Source organism: Zalophus californianus, chromosome 11, assembly GCF_009762305.2.
Source record: "Zalophus californianus isolate mZalCal1 chromosome 11, mZalCal1.pri.v2, whole genome shotgun sequence".
In the NCBI taxonomy this organism is placed as follows: domain Eukaryota; kingdom Metazoa; phylum Chordata; class Mammalia; order Carnivora; family Otariidae; genus Zalophus; species Zalophus californianus.
In genome coordinates, this window is record NC_045605.1 from 62,591,976 (window position 1) to 62,608,965 (window position 16,990).

Consider the following 16,990-nt stretch of genomic DNA (forward strand, 5'->3'; position numbering starts at 1 on the left):
TGGTACTGAAAGTGGCTGGTGTGAACAACCACCAGAAATATTTTGGATAGGAAAAATTAATCACTGAATTGGGGTGAGATTGGCAGATGGGGGTTGGGTGGAAAGAAGGAAAAGAGAAAGAAAAGAGAAAAAAGAGAAAGTAAAAGACATAAGTCCAAGAGCAAGGTATTGGCAGGTTTGGTTTCTCCCGAGTCCTCTCTACTTGGTTTGCATGTGGCTGCCTTCTCTCTGTGTCCTCACGGGGCCTTTCCTCCGTGTGCCTGTACCCCATATATCTCTTTATGTGTCTAACTTTCCTTTTCTTATAAGGACACCACTCATTAGACTAGGGCCCACCATAATGACCAAATTTAACTTAATCACCTCTTTAAAGACCCTAACTCTTTTAGCTGGTCACATATGACTCCCCTTTAATAGTTTACCCCTCTGTTGGGAGGTCACCTAAACCCACCAGGTAGTTCTCTTGGCCTGAGTCACCTTTACAAAGCGTCTTGGCTAATTCTCTTCCATAGGATTCACATATGGCTAATTGGAGTCATGCTTGATCCTATTTTGTTAAATTCTGGGAGTGTGGAATGCTGTCTCTTCAACTAGGGAGACTATGCAAGTCCATAATTAACCTTTAGATTTTTTATTTATGAAGAAGTTCTTATTCTAACATTCATCAAATTCCAGATAAGACACATGAAGTTCTCCAGTAGTACTTTTGAAGCTCTTGTCACTTAAGGTGAGGGGAAGCACCTTATTTTCTCATAGAAGGAGGAGTGAAAGACTACCCTGAAACACATCTTCAGGGTATTCCTCTCTACCAGCTTTCAACTATCTCTCTTTTATACCCTAGAAGGGTTTAAGGTTTAATGCCTATAAATCCTCTATTGATCACCTCCATGTAAGTCCTCTCTCATGTTTAGAATTTGGAGTTACGTGGCAAATATTGTCTTATTTTTGTAATTCAGATAATATTTCTATTCTATTACATTAGTGTAGATGCAATATCTACCTGAAATTCTAGGAAATTCAGTCAAGTAGTACAATTTAAAAATAATATACCATGTTAAATTTATTTATTCTTCATTAAACTCATCATTCAACCATTTTTTTAATCTCTTCATCATTTTGTACATTCTAGTAAATTTAAGACTATATCTTGGAGCACTCATTTATCTTAAACATTACTGTCTTACCTAGCAATTAGGGCAATGCCCTCCACATATCCTTTTAACCCTTATCCTTTCAGGGCAGCTTGACTTCCAAGAGCCACTATCTGGATCTTTTGTATCCAGACTTACTTTGGCTGATATTACCAGTTCTGCTCACATGCCCAGAAGGCCAGAATGGCCCAGGGAATTAATGTCCCCTACAGCAACCAGTTCTTAATTGATGATTGATGAAAGCTGGTGTACAAATACCCCAGGTCCCTCACACCCTAGGTGTGATATGCCTCTGAGATACGTGTTCTACTCCCTTTCTCGAGTTCCCCAGGAGGATTAAGATCCAGTTGCCCCCAGTAACTTGCTTGATGATACAACCTTTATTTGCTCTTTTGCTTTTCTGTTCCACCTCCCCATCCCACTAATTTTTGCTGAAATCACTTCCTAAATAAACTCTTTTTCACTCAAATCCTTGCTCAGGGTCAACTTCTGAGGGACCCTAAATTAAGACACACTCACTGTTCATAATTATGTTTTCCTTGCTACAAATTGTCTCAAATGCATGCTATCTGCCCAGTCCTTTGAGTTAATTGAAAACTGTTTCCTCTGGATATCTGTGTGAAGGAGGTAGAAGAGGAGGGGAAAACTACTTGGACTAGCTTCTGTACCATTAGGTGATATTTTTCCATTTTCTGGTCTGGGGAGTCTCTTTATTCTGGAATTAGACATAAATAAAACTTAGTCTAAAGTCTTTGGGTATGTCAAATTTTAAATTTCCAGATTTGAAGTAAAGCTTGTTTTTTTAAATATACTCTTTGTTAAGTTATAGAGTTGGTGGACATTTCATCTAAACCTTGTCCTATAAGCTTTCTTATCTCTAGTTTACTGACCTGAAGTCAGCTTTATGAAATACTTATATCTTCATGGATATTTTATTTATTTGTTTACTGACTTACTGATTTCCAGACCAAATATTTAATCTAACAACAATTACAGAAGGTAAAGTTACAATGTAGAGATTGTGAAATTGGATTATAGATAATTGTTACTGTTTACTGTTATTTTAAAATTTTAAAATATTTATTATTCAAGTATAGTTGACATTCAATGTTATATTAGTTTTGAGTATACAACATAATGATCCAACAATTCTATACATTATTTAGTATTCACCACAATAAGTATAGTCACCATCCATTACCATACAATGTTACTGAAATCTTGTTGACTATGTTTCTTATGCTGTATTTTTCATCTCCCTGACTTACTTATTTTACAACTGAAAGTTTGTACCTCTTAATCCCTTTCACCTATTTTTCCATTCCTCCAACTCCCCTTTCTTCTGGCAACTGTCAGTTTCTTCTCTATAATTATGGGTCTTTTTTTTTATTTGTTCATCTGTTTTGCTTTTTAGATTCTACATACAAGTGAAATCATATAGTATTTGTTTTTCTCTGTCTGACATATTTCACTTAGCACAATACCCTCTAGGTCCATCCATGTTGTTGCAAATGGCAAGATATCATTCTTTTTTATGACTGAATATTTTATTATATATACATGTCAAATCTTTTTTTATCCATTCATCTATGGATGGACACTTGGGTTGCTTCCATTATCTTAGCTATTGTAAATAATGTTGCAATAAACAAAGGAACATATATGTCTTTTCAAGTTAGTGTTTTCATTTATTTGGGTAAATATCCCTAATGGAATTACCGGATCATATGGCATTTCTATTTTTAATTTTTTGAGAAACCTCCATACTGTTTTCCATAGTGGTTTCACCCATTTACATCCCCACCAATAGTGTATGAGGGTTCCCTTTTCTCCACATCCTCACCAACACTTGTTATTTCTTATTGGTTTGTACTAGGCATTCTGACTAGTGAGAGGTGATATCTTTTTGTGGTTTTGATTTGCATTTCCCTGATAATTTGTGATATTGACCGCCTTTTCATGTGTCTTTTTGCTCTCTGTATGTCTTTTTTGGAAAAATGTCAAGCAAAGCTGGAGGTATCACAATCCTAGATTTCAAGATATACTACAAAGTCATAGTATCAGTAACAGTATGGTTCTGGCACAAAAATAGACATATAGGTCAATGAAACAGAATAGAGAGCCCAGAAATAAACCCACCTGATTAATCTATGACAAAAGAGGCATGAATATACAATGGGGAAAAGCCAGTCTTTTAATTTAATGGTGCTGGGAAAACTGGACAGCTAGATGCAAAAGAATGAAACTGGACCACTTTTTTTTTTTTTTTGGACCACTTTCTTATACTGAACACAGAAATACACTCAAAATGGATTCAAGACCTAAATGTGAAACCTGACCATAAAACTCCTAAAAGAAACATAGGCAGTAATCTCTTGGACATCAGCCTTAGCAACATACTTATGGAGATGTCTCCTCAGGCAAGGGAAACAAAAGCAAAAATAAACTATTGGGACTACACCAAAATAAAAAGCTTCTGCACCATGACAGAAACCATCAACAAAACAAAAGGCAACCTAGTGGAGAAGATACTTGCAAATGATATATTCAACAGGGGGTTAATATCAAAAATATATAAAGAACTTATACAGCTAAACACCAAAACAACAAGCACTCTGATTAAAAAATGGGCATAGGACCTGAATAGACATTTTTTTCATGTGTATTTTAGTTGGAATTTGAGAGCAGCTATGGTAGACACTTTGATTCATTCACTCATTTATTAATTTAGCAAACATTTATTGGGTACCAACCCTGTGCAGTTACCATGCTAGAAGTTAGAAATGTGATTGGGAACAATACAGGCCTAGTTCCTGCCCTTCTAGACTTATATGTTAGTATAGTATGCTACCAGATTAACTCAGAGATCAGAAGGAAAAAGAAATTATTCATGTTAACATGGAACAAAGCTTTAGTCTTTTTGCACCAAAAAAAGGAGGAGGAATATGGGAATTTAGTGAGTTTAAAACAAACCCAGTAACACAAAATAATACATACTACTGGATTTTGCAAGAGGACTTTGGTGATCTTGAGACAAAGTATGTCAGTTCAGGTCATGTAGGGTACTTGACAGGAGGTGATACAAATGGGCTGAGGAGTTTAATGAAGTGAAGTGTGCCACAGTGTGTGCCATGAAGTGAAGTCTGAGCCATAAAAAACACCTACACTTGATGCAGTAGGATCTCTTTCTTTTCAGATACCCAGAATGGAGAGGATTTTTGTCAACCTGGGAGTCACCTATTGAAAATGCTGATTGGCTCCACCAGTGGAAACTCCCTGGGTCCCCACACTACCCCATATAGGAGAACAGTTAAGGACAACTCCTTAAACAAAAAATATGCACTGAACTGTTAATGAGTGACAAATATAATTTTATTGGATTATGCTATTATTATTTCTGGGTTCTCTGATTAGGTTATGATACTGTTATTTCTGGGTTCTCTAATGTAGCAGGTGGAAAGTGTTATCTTCACATATAATGAATGAGCAATTGAGAGTAGAAGAAGACCCAGTTATTATAAATGCTTTTTGAAGAAGTTTATGGCAAAAGTGGAGGGGATTTAGAGATATAGTCCAAAAGGAAAAAAAAAAACAAATTATTGTTTGTTTGAACAAGGAAATCGTTATCATATTTGGAAGCTGAATGAGGTTGGAGGGAGAGCTTATAATACAAGAAGAACATGTAAATGACAGACCAAACAGGACTGTGAATGAACATGAGGAATTAGAATCTTGGTAATAACTAAGTCAACTCCTCCACAAAAGACACTCTTGAAGTGTCCTACAGCTGACACAAAACCCACTTTAAGATCTGGGGCAGAGCCCTGACCATGGAAAGGACCCTTGCTTCCTAGTCTATCCAGTCAGCAATTTAGGAATGGGCCATTAGTGCCTCCTGAGGGTAGGATAGAACTCTGGAGCATCTGAGCTCATTTAGTGAGAGAACAGAGCAGGGATACCAGGCCAGGAAACATGCCCAAGAGGACTCATTAAAATCCTGTTTCCTGGACTAGCATTTCCAGGGGAGGCCATTTCAGCTGAGAAGAGAAGTCCCTATGAATGTTAGGAGTGGAATAAAGTAGAGAGGGTGGGGTCATGGGATAAGGAGCCAGAACAGCCTCCCCAAGGATAGCGCCCTGGCTCACTGTTCTCCCCAGGGACAGTGAGGCCAGGCACAGCAGTGTCTCACTTGGGCAGCTCTTCCAATATCTACTTCCTCCAGATTCTTGCTGCTTTCATCTTTGCTCCCAGACCCTAGCAAGAGTAAATGACAGTCTGAGCATCTGGACCCAAGAACTCAGTCTGACAACTTCTCCAGAGCTGGGTGGGTTCTCGACCTGGGTACCCGAGGGACAGAAGCAGTTTCTCCTAATTCTCCACAGGTGTGAGAAGAGGAAATCCATCTCTGAATTAAGAGCTCCACAGAAACTATCCAAGGACTGTATTACCCTCTGTCTTTATTACATCTCCGGAGCAGACCTGCAGAGGAATAGAAGGACCAGAAGCAGCCCTGACACCTGTCTTGGTCAGACTCCTCAGACTCTTAACCCAACTTAGCAAAATTTAAACCAGTTGGACACTGCTGGAAAAGCTTACTCTTTCTGCATTTCTACAGGAAAATCCTTGACTCTCAAACAACCCCCAAGGCAGTTTGCATGGTTGGGCAGCTTGGCTTCTCACTACCTGAGGTAAAGACTTTATCTCTCTTTCAGGGAAGTGTGCAGCTTCTAGATCTGTTGAGTTGAGAAACAGAGCCCAAAGCAGACCCTAAGAACTTAAGTTACTCTTTCTTCCCAAACACAAACACTCTGATCTTCCTGGACAAGGCCTCATCAGTTATCAGATCTTTGAGTTCTCCCAGGCTCACACATTTGCATAACCTGTAAAGAAACATCTATGTTGTCATTGATCCTAAAGGTTTAGTTCATAAAAGCAGCACCATGACAAACACTCCACTCCCTAGTCTCAGACAGTCTAGAATCCCTTTTCTCTCAGACACATGGACAGTATGGAGCTGGCCCAGGGAAGTGACTAAGGTGGATGTATTTTAGCTCTTCCTGTGAGGCTTACATCTATAGCCTTGAGTGCTACAAACAAGTGTGGACATAAGTTATATGGAAAATGAAGTGGAAGTGCTTTGTTGAAATCTGTACCTGCTTTAGAATTTTATATTCAGAACAGGTCTGTTAGGACACTAACTGGGTATTTAAATCATTAGACAAACATTATACTTAAAACATAGGTACAAAAGTAACCAAGGGCTTGGGTTCTGGGATATTGCTTTCTAGAGAGAGAGAGAGAGAGAGAGATGATTTAATCATTCTGGAAAGATACATGTCCAGGTTTGAAGTCCTGAATAATATTTTCCTGTAGTGACGTCTTAATGTTTAGCTATTACTGTAATACCTGCTCTCCATTCAGATGGTTCTTTCATCAAGGTACAATTAAAAGTGTCAGAAACTGAAAGATTAAGAGGTAAAGTCCATTTTCAGGAGGAAAGACATCACCTCATTGGATTCATGTTGGTCATCATCAGGAGCCTGTGATGTTACAAACTAGGGACCACCTTAGCAAACATTCACTGAGAATGTGTTTGGTTCTAGGCAACTAAAGAATCAACACAGAATGGACTACTGGAACTCCACCTTGGGCAGTGGCTTTATATTGATGGGGATCTGAATGACAGTGGTCTCCTGAACTGCTTTGTGCCACAATCACAGTTTTGTACATGTTGGCCCTGACCAGCAATGGCCTGCTGCTCTTGGTCATCATAATGGATTCCTGGCTCCACGTGCCCATGTACTTCCTGCTTGGGCAGCTCTCACTCATGGACCTCCTCTTCACGTCTGTTGTCACTCCCAAGGCCCTCATGGATTTTCTGCGTGGTGAAAACACCATCTCCTTTGGGGGCTGTGCCCTTCAGATGTTTCTGGTATTGATGCTGGGTGGTGCAGAGGATCTGCTACTGGCCTTCATGGCCTATGACAGTTATGTGGCCATTTGTCATCCTCTGAACTACATGGTCTTCATGAGGCCAAGGGTCTGTTGGCTCATGGTGGCCACATCCTGGATACTGGCATCCATAAGTGCCTTCGTTTATACCATGTATACCATGCATTATCCCTTCTGCATGTCCCGGAAGATCAGGCACCTGCTCTGTGAGATCCCACCTTTGCTGAAGTTGGCCTGTGCAGATACCTCCAGATATGAACTGTTTGTGTATGTGATGGGTGTAACCTTCCTGATACCCCCTCTTGTTACTATCATTTCCTCCTATGCACTAATCCTGTGTACTGTGCTTCACATTGCCCTCAAATGAGGGGAAGCAGAAAGCTCTAGTCACCTGCTCTTCCCACCTGATGGTGGTTGGGTTGTTCTATGGAGCTGCCACATTCATGTATGTCCTGCCCAGTTCACTCCACAACCCCAAGCAAGACAACATCATCTCTGTTTTCTACATGGTTGTCACTCCAGCCCTGAACCCCCTTATCTACAGCCTGAGAAATAAGGAGGTCAAGGGAGCCTTGAGGAGAGTCCTTGGAAAATACATGCTGTGACACACTCCACCATCTAGGGAGAGCTTACGGCTAGCCCTCAAAATTAATTTCTCTTCAAAGTCAGATTTCTGTTAATTCCCATGGCAAAAACACCATAATGCAAAGGGTATTTTTTAATAGTAAAATTAAGGAACATAATTTGACTTGTCAAATGAATTTGTGTGTCTATATTTTTACCATTTTATTTTATTGTTTGTAGTTGACACAGAATATTACATTAGTTTCAGGTGTGCAACATAGTGATTTGACAGATCTATACTTTATGGTATGGTCACCACAAATGTAGCTACCATCTGTTACCATACAACACTGTTGCAGTATCATGGACTACATGCCCTTTATCCCCACTGTACCTTCTATCCTGGTGACTTATTTATTCTATAACTGAAGCTTGTATCTCCCACTGCTCTTCAACCATTTCCATCATACTTCAGTCATCTCCCCCCGTCCCTCCCCCACCGTGCTCTGGTAACCACCAGTTTATTCTCTGTATTTATAGTCTGTTTTTGTTGTTTCTTTCTTTTTTTTTTTATTATGTTATGTTAGTCACCATACAGTACATCCTTAGTTTTTGATGTAATGATCCATGATTCATTGTTTGTGTATAACACCCAGTGCTCCATGCAATACATGCCCTCCTTAATACCCATCACTGGGCTAACCCATCCCCCACTCCCTCCCCTCTAAAACCCTCAGTTTGTTTCCTGGAGTCCATAGTCTCTTATGGTTTGTCTTCCCCTCTGATTTCCACCCCCTTCATTTTTCTCTTCCTTCCCCTCATGTCCTCCATGCTATCCCTTATGTTCCACAAATAAGTGAAACCATATGATTATTGACTTTCTCTGCTTGACTTATTTCACTTAGCATGATCTCTTCCAGTTCCATCCATGTTGATGCAAAAGTTGGGTATTCATCCTTTCTGATGGCTGAGTAATATTCCATTGTATATATGGATCACATCTTCTTTATCCATTCCTCTGTTGAAGGGCTTCCTGGATCTTTCCACAGTTTGGCTGTTGTGGACATTGCTGCTATGAACATTGGGGTGCATGTGGCCCTTCTTTTCACTACATCTATATCTTTATTTGTTCTTTTGTTTTGTTTTTTAAAATTCCACATATAAGTGAAATCATATTTTATTTGTCTTTCTCTGACTTATTTCACTTAGCATTATACCCTCAACGTCCATCCATGTTTCATAAATGGCAAGATTTCATTCCTTTTTATGGCTCATTAATATTCCACTGTATATATATATACACACCACATCTTCTTTATCCATTCATCTATCAACAGGTACTTGGGTTGCTTTCATTATCTTGACTATTGTAAATAATGCAGCAATAAACACAGGGATGTAAATAATGCAGCAATAAACACAGGGATGTTTATATCTTTATGAATTAGTGTTTTCATTTTCTTTGGGTAAGTACCCAATAGTGGAACTACTGAATCATATAGTATTTCTGTTTTGATTTCTTGAGGAATCTTCATACTGTTTCCAGTATTGGTAGCTGCACCAATTTATATTCCCACCAAAATTGCACAAAGGTTTCTTTTTCTCCACATCCTCGCCAGCACTTATTTCTTGTCTTTTTGATCCTAGCCATTCTGACATATTTAAGGTGATATTTCATTATCAAATGCTCTTTTAAATCTTTTTTCCGTCAGGTAATTTATAAAAAAATGATTCACACTCTATTTAAAATTTGCTCTCTGTTTTCCCACTTAGCTACTGAGTTAAATGAGGCTAGGGGCTTTTACCAACTTTGGACATGACCTCTGACTGGGTAGTCCATACTGGACCAGCATATGAACCAAAGAAAAGAAAGTTTCAAGTGGGAAGCCTAAGCAAGGCCCACATCAGGGGAGCAGACCTTGAGATTTGCACAAATCTTAGACCAACTGGCCTTGTTAAAAGATCATGTAGGCAGCCTAATTAACTAGTAGTATATTATATGTATTTGTATTATGTTTTCTCCTCCTTTCTCCAAACAGCCATTATAGAAAACAACTGGGTTCTCCAACAGGTATTTTTATTTGTCTTTGTTTTTGACATGGAGATTTTTTATACCTCCTAAAATCCAAATATTACTGAAATAAATAAAATAGAAAGAGTATCTCATTAGCAAGGTCCATGGGAAACAACTATGCTTATTCCTTGGCAAGAAACAAAACAAACAAACAGAACTGGTTTTGTGTCTTGAAATGTCCCTACGCTTGCAAAGGGTTCATATGCTTGATATGTGTGGATGTGTGAGTCTGTAGATGTGTATTTGTGCTGGAAAGGATGGGACAAGTTCTTTGAAACTTCAGAATAACATGGTTCATCTGAATGGCACTATTTTGCGGAATAAAAATATTGCTCTTTTTGGAAATTTGATAATGCTTTCTCTTAAAAAAACTAAAACAGCACTGTTTCATCTAACACTAAGAAGTAACACTAAGGAGTTTTTTGGAAAAAATTAATAAAATTAAGAATACTAAAAGAGGGGCACCTGGGTGGCTCAGTCATTAAGCGTCTGCCTTCGACTCAGGTCATGATCCCAGGGTCCTGGGATTGATTCCTGCATCGGGCTCCCTGCTCGGCAGGAGGCCTGCTTCTCCCTCTCCCACTCCCCCTGCTTGTGTTCCCTCTCTCGCTGTGTCTCTCTCTGTCAAATAAATAAATAAAATCTTTTTTAAAAAAGTACTAAAAGAAAGGCAAAAACTAACTAAAATCTTATCCAGAGATAACCTCCAATCATTTAGATACATTTTCTATGCAGGCATGCATTTTACTGAGTTGATATGTGCACATAAAATAAGAGATTTTTTTTCACTTATTAATACATAGTGAATTTTCTCCCTACATTATAAGGCAGCGATATAGAGCAGTGACAAAGACAGAGTCTGGGGTCAGTTGTCAGAGTACTGAGGTTTGAATTCAATATATCCCCACTTACTTATATAACTTTGAGCGTATTTTTTAACCTCTCTGTACCTGTTGCACATCTCTAAACTGTAAATTGGCAGTAATAGTTAGATCTACTCCACAGTCATTATGAGGATTAAATAAATTAGCAAATATAAATGTAAGACATTTAGAACAGCAACTGGCATAAAATGAGTATTTAATAAATCTTAATTCTTACGTGAATAAATAGCCTTGAAAACATTTTTATGTGATGACATAATATTATATCATATGGATGCTTTGTAATAGAATTGGCTATTTCATCACTGTTATACATTTAGTGTGTGTGTGTGTGTGTGTGTGTGTGTGTGTGTGTGTGTGTGTGTGTGTTCTAAAAATAGCAATGTTGACCTCTGGATATATGACTGATTTTCCTTTAGAATAAATTCTTGTGAGTGGAAATATTAAAACCAAAGTCAAAATCTATTTAATATTCTATTTAATATTCTTGATATAAAAAGATGAACTGATTTTAATGTTAAACATTTTGCATTTTTACCAGCAATATATAAGTGTACTCAGTCCATTACATCTTTTTTCATATTAAGTTTAATATATAAACAGCTTTTACTAATTTATTAAGTATAACATTTAAATATATTTAATTTGCATAATTAATTTATATTTTTCTTTTTGAGTTATTGGAATTCTTTACAGATTAGGGACGCTGATACCTTGTTATATTTGTGGTAATAACTTCATGAATTTTTTATTTTTTAATATCTCCATGGTAAAGATTTTTAGACAGAGAAGTACTGAAAATATTTATGTAGTGAAATCTATCCTTCTTTCCTGTTTTCTTTCAATGATTTTACTGCTAGGATATAATTTTCTACTCTCTCTTTAGGTAACAATTTATATATATTTTTTCTTCCTAATTTTATAATTTGCATTTAACTTTTAGAATAAATTTCTAATTTATCTTGATATGGTGAAGTTTTAACTTTTTTTCAAAGTTGCCACCTTCTTAGTAATATTTTAAAATAATTCTTCTCCATTAATTTCTTCTATTTTTAAAATCATATATTGTCTCATAAATGTAGTAGTAAGCTACATTTCTTGTCTATCTATTCAATTGTAGCTTCTTTCTCTCCTTACTCTTTCTGAAGATATTTCTGTCATCTACATCTTAAAAACCCACTGGTAATTTGATCATGAATAATATTCAACTGGTAAAGTAATTTTTAATTTAGGCATTTTTTGCAATACTCACCCATGCCCTCCAGAACGTAGTATACTACTGCACCTTCTGAACCCAGTCTTGTTTCCTTTCTGAAAATGACTATTTCACACCTTCAGTCTCAGCTGATGACCTTACCCCATATGTACCTTACTTGGAATGGAAAGTGAAGTATGTGGTAAGAAAGGCAAGGGAAGTAAGAAAGGGCAGCCCCTTATGTTCCCCTCTTCAAACCTCCCACCCACCTGTATGAACCTTCATGTTTATGTTTGATTTTCCCCCTTTACAAATGTCTATTAAAGGCTGACCCCTTCACTTGTACTCTGAATCCTACCAAAGGTTTTTCTCCTGCAGAATCTCTTTAATCTGAAACCATTTTCTTCTTCTCTTCTGGGTGATAACCACAAGAATACAAATATGCTCTAATTATCCCATCATAAAGAACCCTTTCCAAGGCTCCACATCCTCTTCAGGTACTGACCCATTTTTCAGCTTCTCTTCAGGGAAATAAAGAATCTTAAAAGGTGTGTGTCTATGCCCACTTCTTCCTCTGCTGATTTTCTATTCACATATTAGCCCATTTCCAATCAAGCTCTTATTTCTTTCCATGGACCTGTTCTTTGTCAAAGTCATCATTGTTGTTTCAAATAAAGTGGTCATTTCTTTCTTTCTTTTAAGATTTATTTATTTATTTTAGAGAGTGAGAGATCACAAGCGGGAGGGGGGAGGGGGGAGGGGCAGAGGGAGAGAACCCTCATGCAGACTCCCTGCTGAGCACAGAACCCAACACGCAGGGCTCGATCCCAGGACCCTGAGATCATGATCTGAGCTGAAATCAAGAGTGGGTGGCTTAACTGAATGAGCCACCCAGGCACTCCTAAAGTGGTCATTTCTATATCTTCCTCCTTGACCTTTCAGCAACTTCGACACAGTTGACTATTCCCTTCCTCTTGAAACTATTTCTTCTCTTGGCTTCCAGATCCCAACACACACTTGGTTTTCCTCCTTCTTCCCTTAACTCTCTTCACCTTATTGAATCCCCTTCTCTTTCTAAATTTAGAACTTCCGCTTGGTACAAATACAGACCTCTCTTTCTTCTCATTCAGTAATCTCTTCCTGAGTAATTAATCTATTTGCATAGATTTAAATACCACCTACACACTGTTGATGGCCAAAGACCTGACTACTTCCATAAACCACAGGCTCATATATCTAATTGCCCACTTGCCATGTCTAATAGGAATTTCAAACTTAATCTAAAACATAATTCTTGATACATTCTCCTGCCAATCTGTTCTTCTCTTTCTTTTTTTATCTAAATCAATAAGCACCATCCATGCAGCTGATCAAACTAAAAACTTATATACATTGTTTTCATTTTTTGCCTTGCTGCCCCGATAAGTAAATAAATCCTCTTGGCTTCATCTATAGAGTATATTCCAAATATGTGCACTTCTTTTGGTGTCCCCTAAAAGTATCTTAGTCCAAGTCATCATAGTCTGTTGCCTGTTGCTCTACAATAGCTTCCTAATAGGTCTTTCCCTTTTCACTTTTGTCCCACAATAATGTGTTTCTCCTTAATATACAGAATGACCTTCATAAATACAAATCAGATTATGTCATTTTCTTAATTTAAATTCAATTAGCCAACATATAGTACATCATTAGTTTCAGATGTAGAATTCAGTTATTTATCAGTTGCATATAATACCCAGTGCTCATCACATCATGTGCCCTCCTTAATGCCCATCACCCAGTTACCCCATCCCCCCACCTACCTCCCCTCCAGCAACCCTGTTTATTTCCTGTAGTTAAGAGTATCTCTTAGTTTGTCTCCCTTTCTGATTTCTTTCAGATTATGTCACTTTTTGACAAGGGTGCACATGATCTTGGCCCTGCCTACCTTTCAGTCCATATTTAAAACTGTGCTCTCTTATACTCACTTTAATCTAACTCTATTGACCTCTTGCTTTCCATCACATGATTCAAACTTGTTCCTGCTTACAGGGTGCCTGGGTGGCTCAGATGGTTAAGTGTCTGCCTTCGGCTCAGGTCTGGGACCGAGTCCCACATCGGGCTCCCTGCTAGGCGGGGAGCCTGCTTCTCCCTCTGCCTCTGCCTCTCTCTCTCTCTCTCTCTCTCTCTCTGACTCTCATGAATAAATAAATAAAACATTTAAAAAATATTGTTCCCGCTTTAGGGCCAATTAATATCTATTCTCCTTCCCTGTGATGTTTTGTCATCAAATCTTCTTGGCTTATTAAAGTCCCATCTTAAAAATGTTAACTTCTCAAAGAAATTAGCAATCTACATGGCACGTACTCAAACCAAAAGGCACTATCATACCCTGTGTTTTATTGTCTTAATTGCACTTATTAGGTGAAATTTTCTTATTTATACTTTAGTTTACTTGTTACTCTCTCCACTTTTCAAAATGAAAACTTCATGGGAGCATGGACTATGCAGTGTGTGTGTCATAGCTGCTTCTCCATAAAATCTAGGAATATATAAAATGTAATCTCTACAATGCAATGAGAAAAGGTATGTACATGTGTATATCTTTACTGAAAAACTAGAGGAATATGCCATGTTCCTAGGCAAAAAGGCTTAACATTTTTGTTTAAATATGTTTTTTGCTAAATAATCTATAAATTCAGTGTAGTAACCATTAAACTTCTAATGGCATTTTTAAGAAGTGGATTTTGACAAGTTGAGAAGTAGAAAGTTTATGAACTATCAAGAAAATTGTGAAATAGAAGAAAAATAAAAGAGTCCTGTCTTGCCAGCTAAATCTGTAGTAACTGAAATACAGCAAAACAAGTGCAGTAATTGACAAATATGCCAATATGCATATTGAAATTTAGTATATAATATGGCAGCATTTAAAATTAATGGGGAAAGAATGACTTACCATGGTATTAGAACAAATGGCTAAATATTTAGAAAAAAAGTGCCATATTAACTCACATACATAAATTCTTATAAAATTAATTCCAGATATTTTAAAGATCTAATGGTTAAAAACAAAATCCTGTGTCAGACTGCCCATCCCAGATTCATGTCCTGCTTGTTTCCCAGCATTTATGTGGGGCCATATTATTGAGTTTCAATGAATGGAATGTGAGCAGATGTGCTGTCCTCCTTCTAAGCTACAAAACCTACCAGTGAACAACTTTTTTATCTTCATCTTTATGGATAGTGACATGCAGGATGACTTTGAAAGCCCCAGATTAAAGAGCTCTATCAGCTTGAGTCAACACACCTGTCACTTCATCCCTCAATTAGAATTTATGTTAAGTGGTTTAAGCCAATCAGAGGAATACAATTATCATATGGTTTCACTCATATGTGGAATATAAGAAATAGTGCAGAGGATCATAGGGGAAAGGAGGAAAAACTGAATGGGAAGAAATCAGAGAGGGAAACAAACCATGAAAGACTCTTGACTCTGGGAAACAAACTGAGCGTTGTGGAAGGGGAGTTGGGTGGGGCGATGGGGTAACTGGGTGATGGGCATTAAGGAGGGCACATGATGTGATGAGCACTGGGTGTTATATGCTACTGATGAATTGTTGAACATTACATCTGAAACTAATGATGTACTATATGTTGGCTAATTGAATTTAAATAAAAAAAAGAATTTATGTAAGTGAAAAATAAACTTCTACCTGTTAAGCCACTGAGATTTGGGATTTATCTGTTAAAGCAGGGTTCAGCAAACATGTCCCGGGGGCAACATCCAAACTGCCTGGTTTTACAAATAAAGTTTTATTGTAGCACATTCATTTTTTTGTATTAGCTATGACTGTTTTCCTGTTACAATGGTATAGTTGAATAGTTTTGATAGGGACAGTATGGACAATAAAGACTGAAATACTTATTATAGAAAAAGGTTGCTGATCCCTATGTTAGAATAACTTAGTGTCACCTTACATAAAGGAGAACTAGAACTGGAGCATAACACAGGAGACTATTTTTATTACTTTAGGGATGAAGAAAGCCTCTCTTAGTAAAAAGGGAAATCTATGTACTCCTCCCCCTTATTCTTATTCTCTGCCTTCCGACCTTTTACCCCCACCACACCTTTACCTGATTAACTCTTTCATCCTTCAGTTTTCAACTCAAAAATCACCTCCTCAGGAACCATTCTGTATGCTTTTTAAAGGTCTATAACTATATGCAAATTCAAGTCTGAGACATTTCAGAAATCTTTCCTGGAAGGCCTCTCCTCTTGCCACTTCTGACAACACATTTATTCAGCTTCTCTTTCTGTTTCTCTGATTCTTTATCCTCTGTGCCTGATTTGCTACTCTTCATCCACCTTGAAACATTGAAAACTCCAAGGTTCTGTCTCGGATTCTTTCCTGTTGTCTCCGACACCACATCTCGTCCAGGATTGCACTTCAGAATTAGCTTGGGATATTTTCACAAAACATAAGTATTGCTAAAACCTTTGGGTGTGTCAAAATTCACTTGCATTTATATGTAGTAAATTTCTAAATCTATTTCTCCAGCCCATATCTCTCTCCTAAGCTCCAGCTTAATTTATTTATTCAAAATGATATTTCTTGAGTAACAGCAATGGCTGGGCACTTTTCTACAAGTGATAATATATAGATCAACAAAGCAGTCACAGTCTTTATTGCCATGGAATTTACACACCAATGGAGGAGTCAGACATTAAACAAATAATCATGCAATTCTTTTAAATAAAAGCCATCCCATTGCCTAAAAAGGAGCACACAATTTTACTGTCCTGAAGAATCACCTGGAGCTTGTTACAGGTAGAGACTCCTGAGATCGACTGACCTACCCAATCCTATACTGAGAAAGATTTTCAACTATCAACCCAGGGACCACTTCAAGTCATGATACAAAACATGGTCTATATTATAAATGCCTTACTAAGATATAAAACAGGTGTTCCTGCCCTCCTTTTCTTAACTTTATCCTCATTTTCCATCACTGTCCCATAAATTTCCCAATCTTCAGCATTTTAAGGATTACATATGGGGCAAATTCTTTGTTGTTGAATTCAAAGCATTTCTCAGTCTAGACTCTTGGTCTTACTCTTTAGCTTTATAGCTCACTATTTTCCTAATGTTACACATACTCTTAGAAAAATTCTACATTTGTTATTTCTTAA

At 37.5% G+C, this 16,990-nt stretch overlaps 1 protein-coding gene across 1 annotated transcript; it reads left to right on the forward strand.

Moving 5' to 3' along the window:
- Positions 1 to 6,776: 6,776 nt before the first annotated feature.
- On the forward strand, positions 6,777 to 7,708 carry LOC113913777 (olfactory receptor 2AG1). The gene is given in 3 exon segments (XM_027577999.2): positions 6,777 to 6,826; positions 6,828 to 7,455; positions 7,457 to 7,708. Coding segments are annotated over 3 exon segments (930 nt in total).
- Positions 7,709 to 16,990: the final 9,282 nt, after the last annotated feature.